Raw genomic sequence first — 15621 nt, forward strand, 5'->3', positions numbered from 1 at the left:
GAAGATAAATGTGTGAGAAAAAAAAGGACAAGCGATAAGGAGGAAAATCTGGTTTTCTATGTGACGTTGCAGCCCGTTTTTCTGTGTGAGAATCGAGTCATGAGGAGCAAAAAATAGCTTCTCCAGTGAATTTTAATCCTCCGAAAAGAGGATGATGGCATGTGTTGGAAGAAAGGGTGCCAGTGCCGAGGCACTGCGTGCTTCTGCAGACACTGCAAAGCCTGCAATTTAGAAGGAAAAAAAAAAGAAGAAAAGGAGTGAACCAGTATAATCAACTGAAATGCATGAACCAAGTCTCTCAGATCCTTCTCCCCGCCCACAAGATACAAGCCCTCCATTCTTGTATTTTTTTTTTCCTCATTCACTCCAGCGGGAGGCCTGTGAGCAGCACGCACATTCACTCTGTTTGGACAAGAACTCAATACCAAAAGCTGGACTTTTTTTGAAAACTTCATTCGGGAACAGGATTTAAAATAAGCTCTTTGTATTTTTTTTTTTACCATTTGATGCTCTCCCAAGGATCAGACAGCCTGACAGAAAAGTTGTGACAGATTCAGAAGGAGGCAAAAGAGACAGAGCAAAGGGAAAGAGAGCTTTGCCCCGAAGGCTTTTAAAAAAAAGAAACGGCAGACAGATAAAGAAGCGAGGATTAACTGCACAAGTGTTGTGCGAAGAGGAGAAAATATACAGATAAAGAAGACAAGGAGGTGTACAAATGTGAAGGGCGAGGAGAGGAGACTGACGAAGACAACCGGGGCTGGAAGGAGAGTGAGATAAATGGGACACTGGGGGATGATTTCAAGTTGAAGGCCAAGCAAGATATGAAGAGAAAGTGAAGACTAAACCAAAAAAGAAACACCTGACATCAAATTAACAGCAAGGATGGACGCCCGGCAAGAGAAGAGGAGCGACCTCCTCTGAAGAGACGAGAAGGAGTTGTGCTCGACACGAGGACGGGGAGAAGATTCCCTCACCATGATTTATTCAGCCGATTTCCCAGATTCCAATAACCTGCACGGGAAAAGCAACTTCGTCCCAGGATAGTATGAAGAGAGGAGCACAGATATCCCCACCTAATCTGCGATAACCTTCCTGCTCCTCCTTTTCCTCTCCTTCACCTCAGACTCCTCCACCTTCCTGTCTTCACATCAAGCTATATATTTGCCAACTTCCTCCCTCTGTCCTGATATCTCCTCTCCCCTCTCCATCCCCTCACTATGTGGATAACAGCTGTACTTCTATGGATTCTTAATATCAGCTATTTGTGCTCAGGACAAGACTTTGCAGACTATTACCAAACTGGAGACATGGGCACAGAGGTAGGACATCTCATTTCTCTATTTCCCATCTATAAAAACACAAGCTTGAGGAGTTTGACTCATGTCTAGAGCTTGACAATTCTGTCAAAGTGTCTGTAATCGACTAAAAATCAGCGAGAAATTAAAGTAAAAAGCTCAATAAGCGACTGAAGAGACATAGTAAAAGCAGATGGTGCAAGTGGTCACTGCACAGTCATGCAAGAAATGAAAATCATGTTTTGTCCTTAACAGGAAGTCATTTCAACCCAAAATCAGCCCTCTATACAACACATTCATGATCATCAGAGCACAAGATTATGGAATATCTTGTAAGACTGATGACAGCAGAGGCAGATGAGTTGTATTTACTTGTGAAATCTCACTCGCATCATTCCCAAGAAGATCTCTTTCTCACACACAAAGCAGTCATTACATACAAATCCACTTGGGACAAAACAGTTCTGTTATGGGGCTGTCCTTTTCTATATTTCTGCGTAAATATGGCCTGAATCATCACCAGATTTTCATACACAAGCCATCTTAAACAAATGAGAAAGATTTTTGTGTGACAATCAGGTGTGAGTGGAACCCTAGTTTTATTCAAAGAAGATGGGTCCATCAGGTCTGATCCTCAAAAACCTATTCTCATTAAGCTGATAGAAACAAACTTAAGGTGGCAACTTATTAAAGATAAAAATAAAGCAAACAATGACACCAAAAATGTGGCCTTGTGTCGTTCATGCACACAAGGAAACCAGATATGAAAAGAAAACTTTTCGATTTAATAGACGGCATTATGTTTGGAGGAGGAAATCAAATCTGCATTCAAGCAGAAGCAGCGCATCCCATTCCTGAACACGGTGGAGGTAGTTTCATGATTTGGACTAGTTTTGCTGCATCTGGGCCTTAACGCCTTAACATCATTAATGTCCCAGTACATTTTTGAAAAACAGAAGAAAAAGGGAGACGGGCAGAAAAATTCAACTCAAAGAAGTGTCAAATTAGGATTCATACTTGACGGTTTGTCACATCACTGATGGTCATGAGACTTTGGCTGGGGCTGGGGCAGCAGAATACAAGATGGTATCATTGCATAGATGAGGAGATTAACATATTGAGTTGGAAAGTATATTTAATCAACTTAAGTAAAAGCGTAGAGTTTCTTTTCCTGGTATAAAATAAGACGTCATCGGTTCATTTTACATACGAGTGAATATGGCTATCTTTCACGTAGCGACTGCTCAGTTTTATTCATGTTATTTAAGCACAACTCAAGCGAGATGCTGTTTAGTTGCCATGGTTGCAGAGATTTTGTTTAGTGGGCAGGCAGGACACAGATTAAGATTAAGTAGCTCTGTACCAAGGAAGAAAAAAAAAAAAAGGGTCAGCAGGGACTCATGTTGTGATGTAAAGACAGTGGCTTTGGCTCGCTTCCAGGAAAAACGTTTTCTCATACGTGGGAGAAGATGCTCAGCAATACCAAGTCATTTGAGTGAACTTGAATCATACATTTTGATGGGACCGGACAGTTCAGACGTGTAATGGAAACTGTGCTTACAGCGCCACAGCTTCAGACATTTTCAAACATGTGATGTTTTGAACAGAAATCAGTCTGAGTGATAAATGCAGGGGTGTGTGTACATTTTCATCTCTACGTGCCAGCAGTATGTTATGTTGGACACACCCAAGAGTGCTGCACAAATGGTCATTCGTTCATCATGACCTCACAGTTTCTTAGGAATGACTTCATCTCATGCGATTGCTCAACAACAAAGGAGAGGGATCAAGAAAAAGAGGAAATGCATGTGAAAGCTGTGTAATATAAGTTACAGATGCATATCTAATTTTTCTTACCCTCTCCGTAGCTCCAGCCCTAAACCGCTGCCATATCAAACACATATAAGGAGGTGGCCTATTTATTGAAAAAAGACGCTGGGCTTATACACACTAAAACCCAGCGAAAAAAAAAAAAAAAAAACACAACATAAACACATCAGCAAAATTGTTATGAGAAACTAAAGTAACGGTAAACAAACTAGCAACACAGCCATGGGCTGTTCTATGCAGCTTCCCAGCACTCCATGTTAATTAAAAGAATTAATGCCCTCAAAGCAGGAGAAAGTCATATGAAGATGCCAGGCATCACAACCATACATTTACACCCAAGTTAACGCATTCATTTTGGTCACAAACTCATGGTTCCCAAAGGATGAATCTCATGACTCGAGTTAAACTGAGTGACTAAGCTCCCATTTCCTTGGAGTGGTCATAGATAGTGGTCATATTTGACATTTGGACATCAAAGTGGCATTGAATCCCCACATTACCCACCATTTTCTCATAAGTTTGGGATCTTAGTGAAAAGAAAAAATACGCCTATAGAAAGAAATATACTGTTTGCACAAGTGGGCAAATAAGAAAGCCATTGTAAAACACTTTGTAGAACCTAGAAGGTGCTATAAGTGATTAAGATTACACTGGCACGACCAGGAGACTGAAGTTTGCGATTTAATAAAAATAAAATGACTCTACGTCTCAAGCTGTGTTTCTACAAAACAGCTAATTGCTAGCTATCATACCCACTGAGCTTATTGGCATGTTTTTGTTAGTTTTTAGCTAACAGGAACGTGCCTTTTGTTAGTTTTTAGCATAAAGTCAAGCCTCAGAGTGCTGTTAGCATAACTGCAGTCTCGCAATGTACATGTTGTTTAAATTCAGGTCTTTTTTGTGACTTTCAAATGTTCAAGAAATAAAAGAATATCATATTTGACATGTAATTAGGCTAGCATAGCTATGAGAAACAAACCTAAAGGAAAGGTAAATAATGACAGTTATATATGTTGTTACAGAGGAGATAGGAGTGGGAGGTAAAAAGACAAATGGTGAGACTGATAGCAGCACAGGGATCTGGGTTCTGTTTTGGTAATGCCAGCTGTGCCAGTCTGCACCCTCTTAGCCTGGGAAACTAAACAAGCTCTCCGATTCCCTCTAGGAAGAATTAATAGATGCCACTTAAGAACAACAACAACTCTCAGCTGACATTTATTAACCGAAGGATGACACAGCTGCATCTGTTAGCCAGCCTGACACACAACCGTTCATCTTCCATCAACCGTAACTCTGAACATGATAGATAGATAACTCTTTTCCACAGAGAAAAATGATTAGGGTGGTGACTCATAAATGATTTCTACTGTAAACTGAGATTTCCCATGTGGCCCTGATCCTCTACATGATAATCATAATAATGTGAGATGACAATCTCCTGTCTGTTTGGTCCATTTGTTGGGGTTACGCTACATTAGTGGACGCCTTGGGAACTCTGAAACACGAGACTGGAAGCTGACAGCTTCGATTTGTATGGAAGCCAGATTAAGGATAAACTTGCTCAAAGGTGCTGCAACAGCTGGACAGGTATTCTCAGTTTTAACTATCCAGCTTAGGTAACAGTTGGTAACAAAAAGCCAAACAAAAGTAGGAAGGAAAACCAACCTTTGCTAAATTTTTGGCAAGTTATCGAGTCAAAGCAACAACGAGGGTGCGTAGGTGAAGGGAGGGCGCTCTTAATAGCTAACAGTAGCCAACATCAACATGTTACAACACATTGGCAACTGAGGTATTCACTGTTACACAAACCAGATAATCTGATACTGTCAATTCTGTAGAATAAAATAGTTTTCATCCGAAAACATAAACCATTCGCCGAATCCTTAAAAAAGCTTAACCCTTCAGAATCAAGAATGTGTGGGTGTGTTTTCTCTCATGGTTTCTAAGGATTTCTAATGTGTTATACAACAAATACAGCACAATAAAATTGATGTTTGTGTCTTAAGCGCCAAATGTGAGTCTGTGTGTCTGAAAAGCAAAGTTCTGGATTCTCTCTTTTCTTGTTGTCCAGGCTCCAGCTCAATTGGACAGCCAGCCCAGTTTGGAGACGGTGACAAACATGGATGAGCTCCTACAGCTCATCTACCCTCAGTATGGTTTGATTCAGCACTGCATGAGGAAGAAATCATGGCACACCTCTTCCTCCTCGTCCCCTTCTTTTTCAACTTCTTCGGCGAGCCCCTTAGTCCACTCTAACAATGATGATATGTGGGTTCAGCTGAGGGAGGAGGCTCTTTACAAAATGGATGGAACTTTGGAAGGTAAACTTGAAGGCTCAAAGAATTAGTCTGTTTTTTTTCTCAGAATTAATTTGAATCATGTAACTTTTTTTAAAGTCTGAACAACACCAAATCATTTCCAACATGTGCATTGCCTCTGGATATTTTTCAATACGCAAACCAAATTTGTAGAACAGCTGGGGAATTCCCTAAAATGCAACAAAAACTTCAATTCTGTCATTCTTTTTTTATCTCTTTTGAGCCTTTAACTAACAGACCAGTCAAAGGAAACAATCTTCAGTGTCTTCACTGACCAACTTTATTGTATTAAGAAAATATGAACTCATTTCAAATTTGATGCCAGCAACACACAACAAAGACTCTAAAATCAGGTGAGGGACTAGTGAGGGTGTCAGGATTAGGTATAAAAAGAAACGTCCACCAAAGCTTTAGTCTTTCCAAGCAAGGATAGGTGGTGACTTACCCAGCTTATGCCAAACACCTTTAGAGAATCATCCTCATTAGCTTAAAAAAAAAGGAAAAAAAAAAAGGTTCTCTATGCAAGATTACAAATCATTTTCAACAGTATCAACAGAGAAGAATATTGAGAAAACAATAAGTCTGAGGCAAGATTTTACTGAGCAAAATTTCATTTCTGATGGGCAGAAAAACACAGAACATATTCTTGAAGGCTTGAAGAATTCAAGTGATTCTGAGTCCACATTTTAGCTGCTTTTTTTGGGGGGGGGTTCTATGTGCCAAAGATAAGAAAGAGCCTCCAGCCTGTTATCAGAGAAAGGGCTCATAATTGTCTATGCCATAGAGGTCACTGAGGGAACCATAGATAGGATTACGTACATGGAATTCAGAAATTTTATATATATATATATATATTCCACCATTAAGGTATTGTCTTTTTTACAGGAGGTCAGTGGTTCTTTCAGCAGGACAAAGCAAGATCTCGTTCTGCCCAACAGAGTGAGACACAGAGCTGCCTGCAGTCCTGATCTTTTTCCTATTAAATAAATTATGGCCATTATGTGGAGGAGTATCAGACAACAACTGAAATGTTCAATTCGCAGATAACAGACACAGATTCCACTAATAACTTGAGCAATTAGTATCCTCAGTTCCTAAATTATTCAAAAGTATATCTGAAAGGGGAGCCGATGTCGCACAGTGGAAAACAAGCATCTGCTCCAAATTTTGAGTGTTTCTGGCATCATGTATATATATCTATTTTTTTCATATTTCCTAAATACAATTACGTTGGTCAGTTCAGCTAAGTTTCAAACTAATTCAATAAAATAAAGATTTAACTTTTTATTGCATTTTAGAAAATGCACCAACTTTTCTGAAGAAGAAAAAAAAAATCAATGTTGATGTAATCGGAAAAATGATCTTTCTATGGACTGCCAGACAGATTTTATTGCACAGGAGACAGATAAAAGTGGGTGGTATTTGAAGGGCTGATGATTTCCTGCCCAACAGTCTCTCTTGTACTGAGATTCTCAGCAAACAGAATCCATTCACTTAATTGTGTTTTCAGTCATCCTCGAGGAGATCCAGCGAACCTCGTGCCAGCCCAGGGAGGTTTGTGTTGAGGTTGCCAAAGAGTACCCAGAATCCACCAGTCAGTTCTACCTCCCTCGCTGTGTGGCGCTGCATCGCTGTGGTGGATGCTGCGCCAACGAGGCTTTTTACTGCACCAACACGAGTTACACGCTTGTCAACAAAACGGTATGTAGTGCAGTTAGATTCTCTTCTCCCTCTCGTCTATCTGCTACACAACTGTGCTGGCATTTTTCTGCTCACACACCTCAAACTGCTTCTGAAAGTAGGACAGAAACCCATCTGCCCAGTTACGTAACTGATAACTGACTCAATAAAGTCAAAACACACCCTACTCCTTTGGGAGTAGGCTGCAACTGGACATCCAATCAATAAAGTGTGAGCAGTCACGCACAGTTGTGCAATCTCTCAAAAATTACATCAACAAACACACAACCAGTTGTGTTGTTACGTGAGCAGAAGAAAAGTGTTTTCTATCACACTGCACTGTTTCACACACACATATCTAACCTTTATCCTCTTCACTGTCAGCTGATGGAACTGTCTCCGCCCAGGATGGATCGCTCAGTGGTCATGGTTACCTTCGTCAACCACACTTCGTGCGAATGCCTGTCCAAGCGGCCGCTCCACTCCATCATAAGACGGGCAACGACAGATCACCTGTGAGGAAGAGTGACGAATGATGCGTCCGTTTCCTGGCATCTGTGAATTACTGTTCCCGTATTTGTGCAACACTAACATCTATGTGTGCGTATGTATAGGTGTTCCCCTCCTGAACGTCCCTGTGCCTCGGGGTCATTATGGGATCCTGTGAACTGTCTGTGCGTCTCCGCAGACATGATCAACTACTCTCAGAGAGAAACAGGTAAGTGTGCAACTGTCACATTGCTCGGATCAGTCCAATTCCTCTGTCGACCTAAAAAAATGTCGCCAAAAAAATATCGAAGGCTTATCTGCCCACGGAAGAACAAGTATATCACTGGCACACGAATTGTGTTGAAAAAGTTGTGAACCAATGCTTTAGATCAGTGTTCCTCGACTTTGGTCGTTGGGAGCCACAGCCCTGCATATTTTAGATGTTTGCCTTCGCCGGCACACCGGATTCAAATGAAGTGGCTCTCCTTGACAGCTTGTCCTCAAGATCTGCAGAGGCCTGTTAATGACCCCAAAAATTTGAGACAGTGTCTCAAGGCAGGGAAATATCTAAAACATGCAGGGCGGTGGCACCGGAAAACCAGATATGTGGAACACTTGCTCAGGCTCAAGACAGCAGAAAACTGCTTTATGCTGCGCTGGAGTGACTGAGAAGCTTAGGGTTTATTGAGTTGATATGTGACTGATGACTTATAACATGATTTCTGACCGGTGTTACTTGAGCGGTGTTATCTGCGATGTGTTTTCCCAGTTTGGGTCAGTTTATCACATGGCTAACAATAAGATTTAGCTTAAAAGAAGGATCGGGAGCAGTTGGCTGGAGCCAAACTGCTGATAAGGGAATTGAGAGTTAAATGGCCTCTCAAGTGCTTTTATATGGATTTGTGATGTTGTACTTTGAGCTGGGTGTGTTAGCTATGTGTGTGCTGTTGTGAGCTCTCTGCTTGTTTTGTTTTTTAATATATCCTCTGGTGTATGATAAATCTTGTACTCAAATGTTATCAAGTGTATCTTGTGTCCAAATTTCAGTTTGCATGGAAGCTCTAAGACAGATGTTAAATAAGACACTCTCGAGGAAGGCAGGATGAAGTGAAATTAACTTTCTCAATTCATGCCCTAAAACCAGCAGCAATGTAAAGAGCTGTAACTTCATGGTTCATGGTAGCTGTAGTACTCCTGTTCTTCTTTATTTTGCCTGGGCAGGACAGCCCATCAAACAACAGTTTCTCACAGTCAGTCAAATTAAAATCTCAACGATAAAGGGGACTTGATCACTTCTTCTAATCATATTGATTCTGAAATGATCGCTGGGAAATCATTTGTCCAAGTAGATATAGCTCAGGGGTTACTGCCAGAAGATGATGATGGTATTAACTGTTGGTTGGTGAATAGCAATACCAATTGGAAAATAGGAAAACCAAAAACCATAGGGATAAGAATAGGGAAAACTAAATACATGATATTAAATGAAGTAAAGGAATTCATTTATTTTTAAATTTAAAATAAATTAGCAAAGCTCATAATGACAAGTCCACATGCATGCATCTTTCTAAATCTCAACTTTCTCTTCTTTGTAGTTAAACATTTAAATGATTATTCTTTGACACATTACTTTTTGGCTCTCCTATCATTGTGTAAAGGCCAGGGTGTCAAACGAGCAACGCAAAAAATCTGAAAGCGGTACCATACCCCCAAAAAAACAGGACTTAGTTCACGAGTAGAATCCTACAGTCAGACCAGAATGCAAAGTTATACAAAACATCACCATTGAGCTGGTCTTGGGATGCGATCCAGATTTTTTTTCTCCAGGACAATTCAGCCTATACAAAATCAAATGATGATGAAGGTGCCAGGGCAGAGAATGTAATGATTTGAAACAAATTCCCCACTGACGTAATGTTGATTCAATAGCAGCAGGAATGTTTCTGTGGCATTTTACTTGTACAATCATGCACTAGCATCTTATGCTGCTTAGAAATTTTCCAATCCTAAACGAGCATAACTAACTTATTACATCATTAGAAAATATCTTTTTTTTATGCCGTAAAAGCTAATTTCCCCTTTTGGGATTAATAAAGAACTATTCAGTATTGAGAATAAGTCAAATTCAACTTGTTTCAAATGAACACAAATGTGCAAAATTTCTACATGGTTGGATATATTTCAAACTAACCTTTCCTGGGAATTGGGCTTAAGAATAGAGTTTCCACATGCAAATCTGGTGTAATGAATGTAAACAGAGCAGTTTTCTCCTCTTTGGAATTACCACAGTTATGTGACAAGCTCCACTGACAGTCTAGAAAAAGAAAATACCAGCCTCTCTGCGACTTTAACCACAGTTGCTGTAGCTGCTTGCCCTTATGGCATCCACGAAACAATAATTAGCCCTGGGAGGCTTTCAGCTAAACATTGTTATCAAGATGCTGAAGATTAGGAGGTACAATGTTTATAAAATTCATCTTGGCTCAGCCAATTATCATGCCAACATCTGGTAATTAGCAGCAACCCAATGTACATATGTGGCTATTGGAAATAAACTAAAGCACAGTGTGAATTCATCCGCGAGAGTCCTTGGAAATATGTACCAAATTTCACGACGATCAAAGAGTTGTAAAGATATTTCTGTACAAATATCTGCCTCGCAGTGACACGTGAGGCCACCAAAGTTATTAGGTTTCATCCTCTGGGGACAGTGAATGAGCAATGTTACATAAAGCTGGGAAAGAAAAAAGGAAAAGTAAACTTACTAAAAACTGCTTTCCTCGTTCGGCTGTGTGTCTTCCAGAGGTGCTGGACTCAGGTCTGCTGGCTCTCTGCGGGCCCAACAGGGTTCTGGAGGAGACCACCTGCGAGTGTGTCTGTCAAAACGGACTCACGGAGGCCAGCTGCGATCCAGGCTGGAAACTGGACCAAAACACCTGTAAGGAGGGTTTTAGTGAAGGCACATACTTTTAAATATTGTTTTAGTCTGACCCAAGCAACAATAATAGGAGGATGGGAATTTTTTTTTTCTTTAAATAAACATATACCTGCCCCTGCCAGGCCAACATGTGTATACGGAGCAAGTGGAGGTAATAAATAAGCACCATTTAGGACTTTGCATGGGTTGTATATTGGCCCAATGTTAATTGCCCATGTGGGTTTGATGGTGGATAGCAGTGGGTGCTGGGTGGTCCTGCATAGGTTTCTTCATACATTTGTTAAATTCTAATTCCCAATTCTAGTCGCTAATTTCAAGCTTAAGCTCGCATTTCCCATTACTGATCCAGCTAGTACCCACATGGGGATCCCTCATGGGTTCACCTATCTGAATGACCTAAGTGTGCCTTGGATAACATGCCAATTCGTTATATAACTGAGCATAATCAATGTGGGCAATTAACACCGATGTAAAAATGGAGCCCATGGGAAATCCCATATGGGGCCCGTTTTAAGCTCCTTTATTATCATCAACAGAGGGCCAACATACACATGTTGTAGCCACTGATGGGTGGCTTTTGCTTCATCGAGGCCCGTTTACTGTAAATACTTCAGAGAACTGTTAATGTGAACGTAACAGATCAAGATTGCAACAGATGAAAGGAGCTTTTGGAAAGTAGAGTTTCATGCAAACAAGTAAGAACATGACCATCTGTTTTTATCCCAATCGTGCTGACTGGTGTGCAATGCAATATGTGATTTACTAGATTTAATTCATCAAAATAACCTCCTCTCCTTTTTTCTCTGGTGATGTTATTCTTGGTCTTCTCTCAGGCGAGTGCCAGTGTGAAGGACAAGTCGAGGGCAAGTTGTGTCCTGCTGGCCAGGGGTGGGACGACGAGCTGTGCGGGTGTGTGTGTGCGGTGGAGTGTCCGAGGAACCAGCCCCTGAACCCAGACACCTGCCTGTGTCAGTGCAGAGAGAGTCCACAGTCGTGTCTGCGGCAGGGAAAGAAGTTCAACCCCAACAACTGCAGGTACGTGCACAAGGAGACCTGTGCTTACACCAGTCCTTGTTTATAATACGAACTGCCAACTGAAGTTAGGAACACACAAGAGAACTAAGAGAGCATAAAATATGTGAGCAGCTTCGGGTGTGATGCATCGTAGATTCAAGGGCCAAAGGATAGGAGGTGATTTATAAAGAGGAATGGCTCAGACCAGCATATTTTGTCTTAAAACCCACACATTTTGCTGACTCCATAAAAGAGCCAAAGAAACCCTTAAATTCCCTATGGCTTAAAAGCAGCAAACATGTTGGGAGCGTGAGTTACCTGAACAAACAGATTATCCTGAAAGAGCTGCTCCTGTATGTGGTGTTCCAGATGACTGCATGGCCTTTGGGGTGTCATCACAACTCTTCGCCTTGGGAGCTCTGGGATGAGGAAGGGGTGAGAACCAGAGCTACTGAACCAAGAAATCTCGATGGACATGTCAAACATTCCACACAACTTTCTCCCCTTCGATTTCTTTCGTTCACATGTTTCCATGTGACCTTTTATGGACATCAGGCGTCCTAGAGCATGTGTGTCGCGGTTCCCACAGCCAGCATTCATGGGATCAACCTTCCTCTGACCCAGGAGGCCTAGAGAGAGACAGAGAGGGAGACTCGAGGAACTTGATGACAGTCGGCAGAGCAGACAGGCAGGCGGCTCAGAGACAGATGGACTGACAGGCACTATGAAAACACATCAGTAGACATGAGCTTTGATCTGAATGATTTATACCCCGAGCTTTACGTGTGGGAAAGTTCTTGCATATACAGACAAGTAACCTTTGATATTAAGATCTTTACTCAAACTTTTCCTCAGTTGAACTGGAATTCACTTAAATACTTTAAGTTAAAGTCTCTCATCCATATTTAGCCAAAAAAACTTTGTAGAATTAAAATATCTAATAGCTTAAAGAAAAAATATATATATTCCAGACATGACCAAGCCAAAGGACGCTGGCATTCAAAGAGCTGAGCGCCCATCTCCAACATTTGTATTACTGTGAATTAACTTGTTGTTTGGGATGAAGTGATGTTTGTTATAAAAATTGTTGGTATTTATTTAAATTCATTACTCCCTCTACCAGTGAAATTTCTCCAGTGCCTCTGCAATACAAGCCCAAAGCATGATTGACCCACCACTGTGTTGAACAGTTGGAGAAGATCATATTTGTGGAGATGTCACTGCACAGTTGAGCAGTGAACCACCCCTCCACACGCCGTAAAATCTTTCTGAAGATTTTGTTAAGCTTTTAAGCAATCTTTTGAGCAGTTCTCTCTTAAAGTGTTGTTGATTTTGTTGAGTTCATATAGCTTCAAAATATAAGGCACCTGGCCTTTCCGAATTATGGCTGTGAACAAGCTCTAAGTTGATTTTGTCTGGAACCTTAGTAAAAGATATCAGACAGCCTAAATCTTGGGTACCAAAAGCTCGCATGGTGTAATTAAGCATATTTTCAATATCAATATAAAAAAAATTGATATCTAGACCCACAAAGCTAAATGCTAAGTGTTACTTGTAGGCAACTTCGGGTGCTAACTGACAAAGCTCAATGTAACAGGCTAAAAAAATGGAGTTTTAGGAAGAGTAAAAGAGGTACAATAAAATATAGTTGACAGTTCTTGACAAATATGAGATACAGTGTCATTAAGTAGCGATTTAAATGGCCAAATTAAACTTTAAATCTAATACAGTCAACTTTGAACTATAAGATGTTGCATAAAGGATATCCCTGTTGCTTGTTAGGTGAGCTTAATCAGATGTTCCCTGTTCTAAACTAGGTCATACTAACTCAGAGAAATACACATTTCTATGTTTTTTTTAATTCCTAAGGAAAAGAATGTACTTTCAAATACAACAAATATCATCTTTTCCCCTCAAGCCAAGTCTTGGAAGTTACGACACATTTATTGTTCTTTTCCATCAGTCTTTTTTTTTTATTTTTTATATTGTTTTGTCTATTTTGTTTGATTCAACATCTGGTCACAGGAGGTAGTCCACAGGCGATAGTCCACAGGCGACCATACACCTGCTGAGATTTTGAAGTAGAGAGTTCCCAGATTCCTCCCCTCCCTAAAAAAATTATTCCCTTTTTTTTTTTTTTTTTTTTTGTCTCACACAGAATCTTTAGATGCACATGCAAATAAAACTTGGATCAGGCTTTATCCAAAAGGGATGTGGTGATCTGAATAATCCATAGTATGCATGCCAAAAATAAATAATCTCCCGTGTCTGCATTTTATTTCTGCTCCGCTCCACCTCTCAACCCAACCCGTGTCAAAAATGCGTTTCTCTCCCATCCTGGTTTTCAATCCCCTTTTTGTACATGTTTCTTTCTCTTATCTCCTCTTTTTTTTCTCAATTCATCAATGCCTTTCCTGTCTTTAGCTGTTACAGGCTTCCCTGCAGGAACCCAAGACGTGTGTGCCAGGAGGGATTTTACTACAGCTTCCAGGTCTGTCAGTGCATTCCCAACTACATGAAGTGGAATTAACTGGCAAAAAGGCAAGAAGAAGGAAAGGACTGATGACGCTGCCATTTACCTTTGACCTCAAACATTTTAGTCTGAACAAAGGGTCAAGATAGTGAGAGAGCTTCCAGGCAACGAGGCAGGAAGTGGAGCTAAATATTTACATGTGCTGACAGCATATTACAAGCAACATTTAGGGGAATTTATGCTGTCTGCGGGAAAATCATAGAGGACGATCAAAGAACTTGTCAGTAAAATCAAAAGATAAGGAGCCCAACAAATCCAGACAAACTAGTTTAAAAAGGAGGAAATGAAGAGAGAAAATTGACTCTGGGACTGAAGCGTTTGCCTTCTTTTCTCTTTTTGACAATCCAATCCCAAATGGAAACAGCCAATTGCACCTGGAAACTACCTAAAGGAAAAGACATGACAACGAGGCAGGGCGGACCAATCAGACGCAGTCTCAGCGTTCGTCCATGCTGCAAACGTGTTGGAGCAAGAGTGCCAACCAACTGCAGAGACAGCGCTCATGCCTGTGTGAAACAGAATGAGGAAAAAGATAATAACAGACCAGGCTCTATGCTTTTCATTAAAAAAATAAATGACACATGCTTCAGGGGACTTCATACTCTGGCTGGAGGAGTTATTGTGCAGTAATCATGTCATGTGAGGTCTACTGCTTGCCGTCGGGCCTTTTTACTCCCTCTTTTAGTCGAGGTGAATCCATTTGGTTTTCCTACACTGGGGGAATCACGGGAATCTCCCAGTGCAGCTTAGTTGTGTTTTCTTTTTTTCCTAATTAGTTTGAAAGCAAAACTGTGTTTTCCCATCAAAATTTCAATTCCGCCTAAACATTTGCAGATTTCTTCATTTTGTCTGCTGCACTGCTTTGCTTTTCCTCAAGCATTGCTGAAACATCCTCGAATCCAGTCAAAACTTGGGTCCAGTTCTGGGTCTTCCACTAATTTATCTTTGCGTGTTCCAAGTAATATTATTTGTATATATATATATATATATATTCAATGTTTTCATATTTAAAACAGTGAAACGTTTCAAATGGAATCCTGACTAGTTGTGCGATGCTGTATTTAAGTTGCTATAACTATTGTGTTGAAGTGAAACAATTCCCGTCTTTGTGCTACGTTTTAATTTCACGGAGAATCTGGAAGATGTCATTTAGACACTGAAACAGCTTTAAAGAAATGTTTGTTGTCGAAAGAAATATACAAAATGTTAAGATGAAGAGATATTGCAGTGTAAATATGATTGTCGTGTTTGTGCTATATGGATGTAGAAAACACCTGTAATTCTTTTTCGTCATGCTTAAATTATTAAGTATTGATTAAAAGCCTAGTCTGACTGGCATATCTTGTTTTTACATTTACAGTGGAGGAGTATAACAATTTGTGAAAGGATTTTTTTTTGTTCCTTTTTAATGCATTAACCGAAAATGTGACTCCTCTGCATGCCATCAGTTCGAAAGTTTCATGCAGATTCAGGACATAATTAAGAATTAAACTAAGTCAAGATGCAGGTGCAGTGTGCATAAAA

General features: G+C 40.4%; 1 protein-coding gene across 1 annotated transcript; it reads left to right on the top strand.

Annotated features, from left to right (window-relative positions):
* Positions 1-369: 369 nt before the first annotated feature.
* On the top strand, positions 370-15457 carry LOC142391724 (vascular endothelial growth factor C-like). The gene is made up of 8 exons (XM_075477743.1): positions 370-1319; positions 5197-5446; positions 6954-7144; positions 7508-7638; positions 7738-7841; positions 10416-10550; positions 11384-11585; positions 13989-15457. The coding sequence occupies exons 1-8, from the start codon at positions 1218-1220 to the stop codon at positions 14092-14094; spliced, it is 1221 nt and encodes a 406-aa protein (XP_075333858.1). The 5' UTR covers positions 370-1217; the 3' UTR covers positions 14095-15457.
* Positions 15458-15621: the final 164 nt, after the last annotated feature.

This window comes from Odontesthes bonariensis, chromosome 11 (genome assembly GCF_027942865.1).
Source record: "Odontesthes bonariensis isolate fOdoBon6 chromosome 11, fOdoBon6.hap1, whole genome shotgun sequence".
Taxonomy (NCBI): domain Eukaryota; kingdom Metazoa; phylum Chordata; class Actinopteri; order Atheriniformes; family Atherinopsidae; genus Odontesthes; species Odontesthes bonariensis.

Excerpts from the sequence above, each read along its gene's own strand:
- LOC142391724 (XM_075477743.1), top strand. The coding sequence starts at position 1,218 with ATGTGGATAACAGCTGTACTTCTATGGATTCTTAATATCAGCTATTTG. Across the intron at positions 5,447-6,953 it reads AATGGATGGAACTTTGGAAG|TCATCCTCGAGGAGATCCAG; the intron begins GTAAACTTGAAG and ends TTGTGTTTTCAG. Across the intron at positions 7,639-7,737 it reads CGGGCAACGACAGATCACCT|GTGTTCCCCTCCTGAACGTC; the intron begins GTGAGGAAGAGT and ends GCGTATGTATAG.